General features: G+C 44.8%; 1 protein-coding gene across 2 annotated transcripts; it reads left to right on the forward strand.

The window, feature by feature from the left end:
* Positions 1–1714: 1714 nt before the first annotated feature.
* On the forward strand, positions 1715–5429 carry LOC150044741 (uncharacterized). Of its 2 annotated transcripts, none has more exons than XM_090320951.1 (5): positions 1715–1948; positions 2134–2327; positions 3221–3262; positions 4203–4423; positions 4699–5429. In XM_090320951.1, exons 1-5 carry the CDS (start codon positions 1781–1783, stop codon positions 5367–5369), a joined length of 1296 nt encoding a protein of 431 aa, XP_090177077.1. In that variant the 5' UTR covers positions 1715–1780; the 3' UTR covers positions 5370–5429. The 2 variants fall into 2 exon arrangements, with proteins under 2 accessions (XP_090177077.1, XP_090177078.1); XM_090320952.1 differs by having other exon boundaries at positions 4203–4378.
* The last annotated feature ends 378 nt before the right edge of the window (positions 5430–5807 follow it).

Below are 5807 nucleotides of genomic sequence, written 5' to 3' on the forward strand. Positions count from 1 at the left end.
CTGAAAAACATCTGGAATGGGTGCTGTGCCTCAAGTGATAGAGCACTTGCCTTGAGTGAAAGAAGCTAAGTGACAGCACCCAGGCCCAACGTTCAAACCGCAGGGCTGGAAAAAAAAAGTTGCAAATGACAAGGAGGTGGCCAAAAATAGAGGGACTCTAACTTGACAAACAATAGAATGGTAAGTTGCACTCAGAAGTCTTACACAGAATCTCGAAATCCCTGAGACATATCTATCTACGTATCCTATCTGTTTATCTAAATACATATTCTTTATGCATTTATATATTTGTATAGAGAGACAGATTAATACATGTGGCTATACATGCATACATAGCCAGACACATATGGGTTGGTAGTATAGTTCATGTGAGTTTGTGTGTGTTTCTGTGGATGGGTATCTCTGTTTAAGATAGAATATGTGTAAATATCTTTACAAAACTTTGACAAAATGTAGATAGACATAAGCTGTTGGGGGAATCTGAAAGGACAAGATAATTCACAGGCACCTTTATCCTTATAAATTCCCCAGCAAGTTTTAATTTTTTCATTATTTTCTTTTTCTAATCCAGTACTAAGGATTCCTCTCAAGGACCAGGTGCTGCCAATTACTATTTTTTTCTCATGACTGGTACAAGAAGAACTGAATCACAGTTCCACTTTTGGCTTTTTTTTGTGCTTAAGATAAAGATCTCTATCAGTGACTTTTTTTCCAGGGCTGGCTTCTAACCAGGATCCTCAGATCTCAGCCTACTCTATAGCTACAATTAACAGTATGAGAACCCAGCACTGGGCATATGAGAATTCAGTTCCAATGCACAGGGCAAGAAATTCTGTGACTCTCTCAACTCCAATTAGCTACAATAAGCTAGAAGTGAAAGACCAATACCTTTGACGAAAAGATGCTCAGGGTTATCACATAGGCCCTGAAGTAAGCCCTAAATCCTATACACACCTGTGCATGCACACACTGGCACACATACACACACATGCACACACAATATCTCAGGCAATATTGTATCTTGAATTAATATCCAGAGATTGGACAAAAGCATAGCAAGTTATGAAATCTGTTTTTCTTGTCTATGTTGAGGGAAAGGAATAGGTCACAAGATGCAGAGTGAAGACTACAGAGGCAAATGCTGTGTATGAATAGCTATCCTTTAGAAAGCCCTAGGACAGGGCCGGGAGTTTGGCCTAGTGGTTAAAGTGCTTGCCTAGCATGCATGAAGACCCGGGTTCCATTCCTCGGGACCACATACATGGAAAAAAAAAAGCCGGAAGTGGTGCTGAGGCTCAAGTGGTAGAGCTCTAGCCTTGAGAAAATCCAAGGACAGTGCTCAGGCCCTGAGCTCAAGCCTAGGACTGGCAAAAAAAAAAAATGTGCCAGAGGCAAAATGCTGAGAAGGCACTGTGAAGCAAAATGGCTTGTGCAGGATGAGGGGAATAGTGACAGTTAAGGTTGGATCTTACCTAACAAAGGCTCCTTGAGCCTGAGACCAGGCTAGTACCTAGGCTTAGTTAAAGACGTTGGGATTTTACAAACAAGGCATGCTGTTTACTACATCCACATGTATCTTGTGAGGTGGGAGGGAAGATTCAGCCTCCAGTATGTCTTTGGGGAGGTCTTCTGTGAGCAAGGAGCTTTAGTCATTGGGCCCTGAAAGGTGACCCTACCTTCCTCACAATGGAACAGAATATGGAACCCTGGTAACCAAGCCACAGTAACTGACAACCAGCTCAAGCCAGCTCCCTTGGCCTGTGGCTCAGGAACTAGAAAGATGTTGCTGTGCTGTTGCCAAAGGTCAGGAGACTCGAGTCTCAGGCATGAGAGATATGGATGCCTCGCTAGAAGATGTAGATGCTGGATCAGTGCCAAGCTACAAATCCAGTATATCAGGTCTTTCTCTAGGAAGAAAGCCAGGAAAATCCAGGGCAACTCAGATGAGGTATATTCCTGAGAGGAAACCCATTTGACCCCACCATCCTCCCCACACACTACAACCTTGTGTGCTTTCAAGTGTCTATACTGAGATGACAGTTTGTGTCATTTTCAATCTACTCTCTCCCAATTCCTCAGTGTGAAGTGTGCTCCCATTTCTGTTTGAATGATCCATTGTTTTTGCCACCATAGTGTGACCATGAGTCAGCTCAGACTCTGAATGAGCCTTGTAACGTATGGATCCTGGAGGAAGGCCTGTTGGAGACGCTGCTGATAACGCTGATCCCTGCCTACAAGAAAGGTGATCTCTTTTATGTGGGAAATTTCCTGCACAATTTCAGACAGTGGGGGACAATGGAGCAGTTGCTGGATATTCTCTTGAAAAAGTGAGTGTTCCCCCTCCAAACCCAGGCTTGCTCAGCCCCTCCTGGACCAGCCTTGGAATACGTGGCCCTTCTCTGAGCCTGTTTGATTCACTGGGGGGGTCCACAGGGGAGCTTAGCATGATACAAGTGCACAAGCTGACTACTTTATTAAGACTGGGCCACCATGCCATTTCATTTCCCTCACAAGCTACTGGAGTCTCAGCAGTGTGCTTACTGACAAGATAGATGACAGGCATGAGTGAGTGGCACCCAGTTGCAGCCCCCACCTCGGTGAGGTCCTATGAAATCCCATTTTCCAGTAGGAAATAAGGTTTCAGTAGCAATGGCCGAGGCCTGTGAAGTACTGGAGACAGAGGAAAGGCTGGGGGCTGAATCACTTCTGAGTCATCAGGTAGGGATTATGTTAGCTTTGCCTGTTAGAACCTCAAAGCACTTACATGTTGGTGTGTAGTCCAGTCCTGCCACTTGAACTCAGGCCCTGAGTGTCATCCCTTTGGTGTTCAAAAATCAGCACTGTACCATTTGAGTTATAGGTCACGTTCTGGCTTTTTGCTGCTTAATTGAACACAAGTGCTTCTAGACTTTTACTCACTAGAGTGGCTTCCAACTGTGATCCTCAGATCTCAGCCTACTGAGTGGCTAAGATTAGAGGCATGAGCATTGACTTCTTTATTTAGAGCATTTATTTAATTAGAGCATTTACTTATTTAGAGGTGCGCTTTGGACAGATGCATAGAGGCCTCTTAGCAGAATTTTCATGGAACTGTATAGACATATGTCACTTGGGTAGTTTTATATTCCTGCCTGGGATTTAGCTAGCCCTGTACTTGTCATGTTCGCTCCATATTGGAAAACCATAGAGTTGACTTCCTTCTCTTCTTCCATCGCTACAGATCCATCCACCGTAGTTGGGAGGAAGATGAGCAAGTAAAGAAGTAAGTGGACTTACACAGAAATAAAAGATTTGTCATGTAAAACTGGGTATAATTTTTTTATTGGTCATGAGACTTAAACTCTGGGCCTGGGTGGTGTCAATGAGCTCTTCATCTCAAAGCTATCACTCTATCCCTTGAACCATAGCATTAATTCAGGATTTTCTGGTGGATAATCGGAGATAACGTTCCCACAGTCTTTTGTGCCTAAGCTGGCTGTGACCCTCCTTCCTCAGATCTCAAACTCTTGAGTAGTTAGACTTGCAGTCATGAGCCAGCAAGCCTGCCTAAAAATATTGGGTATTTTTGAGGCATCTAATCAAAGCACAAGTTTCTTGTTTGCACATCACTTATGATTTCTATCAGGTCTTGAGGTTGGGACTTAAGTGGATGTTAGATAACACAGTTTGAGGGCCCCCAAGGTTTGGCCTAGTGGTAGAGTGCTTGCCTAGCATGCACCAAGGCCCAGTTTCGATTGCTAGGTAGCACATCCATAGAAAAAAATAAAAAGCTGGAAGTAGTGCTGTGCCTCAAGTGGCAGAGTGCTAGCTTTGAGGAAAAAGCCCAAGGACACTGGTCAGTGCCGTAAGTCCAAGTCCCAAGACTGCCAAAAAAAATACATAACAGAGTTGTGGGTGTGATTGTGAGTGTGGACACTCATGAATTACAGCTAGGGCTGTGTGCAGAAAGTCAGATCCTGTGGGGAAACAACCTTCTCCTTGCCTATGACTGAGCATTTTTGAGGACTGTCTCTCAGAAGCTTCTGGAAACAGCGTGTAAAAGTCATCCTGTTCTCGGGTGTCTCTTTCCTCCTGCCAGCACACAAGTGCACATCTCTGCAGGATAGCCACAGCATTAGAGTCCTGCAAGAAAGGGGCTTTGGTAGAAGACTCAGGATGGAGAGAGAAGGGGCTCACTTTCCTTCTCCCCAATGTGCCCGCAGCATCGTGTGTTCCATGTTCATGATGTGGATGGACTTCTACCCCAGTGATTTCTATGAGGTCAAGAACTGCCACACCCTGACACGACTCAAGCTCTACATGAAGCTCCACATGCCGGCCTCGGAGCTGCTCTTCCGCTTACACATCCTTTTTGACCAGCTGGAGGAATGCGCGACCAGTAAGACCAAGAAAAAGAAGTCCTGGTGTGGGCGCCTCAGAGCCTGTGAGTAGGAAGCCCAGCTGGTCTAGGTACTGGTGGGCCCTTACTTGTACCCAGCTTGGCAAAATGCCCTTTATGGGTGGTGTTGGCCAGGTAATGTCCGTTCTCTGTTTGAAAGGACTCGGGCATAAGCACTCATTAGAAAAACCCTACATCTCCTCACTGTTCAGTCCAAACTCCAATTCTACAGCTTCCTCCATTAGAGCCTCATGGAAGTTGAGTGACACTTCCACTTGCAGAGTCCACTCTAAGAATCCTGTACCTATTTCCATTCTTAGGTTTGGGTCACCGTAGAAGAGCTTCTCCTGAACTCCAGATGAAAAACCCACCAGTGGAGCTGGTGACTGATGGACATGGAGAATCATCACTGCACTCCAGAAAGCATGGGCCTTCTGTAGAAAACACCAAACAGATTTGGAGTCCTGTGGTGGATATACCTTGTGCTCTGAACGCCATGTGTGACACAGTTGAACCCACAGATACTTTGGCGGAAGAGAAAGAGCAGCCAGAATTCACAGTCTACCCAGAGTCAGTCCACGTGAGTCAGAGCGACACTCCACTTACTGTGCAGGCTAAAGAGCCACATGCTGGGCTCATGGAAAATGTCCCCAGCTTATGTGTGGGGGAAGGAGCAAGTGCAGTCTCAATGCTAGATTCACTGGAGGAAAATGAATTGATCCTCACAGAATATCCAGACCCATCTGTCTCACCACAGGAGAACCAATCTCCAGTCGACAACCTAGAATCCATCCCCCTCTTAACTCAGGAAGGACATTCTGTTTCTCTTGAGGAGGGAGACACTTCTGAAGACTCTGAGGTAGAATTACTGCCTGAAGGCAACTTGGAGGCCAGTCTGGATTTAGAGCTTCCCTGTCCCCTTCCTAAAAAGATATCTCTTTATCTTGCTCTCATGATTGTTGTCAAGTGTTCATTGTATTTCCTTTTCTAACTATTAAATGCTCATTGTTAATATTATGGTGTACAGTTCTTCAGTCCTTATTATACTATGTTTTACTTTCAACCTACAATCTGATGCCCCAGACACATGGGTCATGGGTGTGGTAAAATCCAGACGGGTGGGAGGGTGGGAGGGAAATGGGGACTATGTCATTAGAAAGGGTATCAATGTTTGTAAAATTACGCACCTTCTTCTGGTGAATATAATGTAACCCTTCTATTAAGCACAATAAAAAATATTTAAAAAAATAAAATATTAGACCTTTTACAAGAGTTTACACAATAAAAAAAAAAACCAACTGGCCTGGACCTGTACAAGATAACCTTACTGGATATACAGGGAACTATGAAATGCATGGAATTGCAGGGAATCAAGGCCGGTCCTCCTTGGAGAGACAGGTTGGCTACCAAAGCTTAAGGACAGAGCAGA

This window comes from Megascapheus bottae, chromosome 29 (genome assembly GCF_031878675.1).
Source record: "Megascapheus bottae isolate mThoBot1 chromosome 29, mThoBot2.hap1, whole genome shotgun sequence".
NCBI lineage: Eukaryota > Metazoa > Chordata > Mammalia > Rodentia > Geomyidae > Megascapheus > Megascapheus bottae.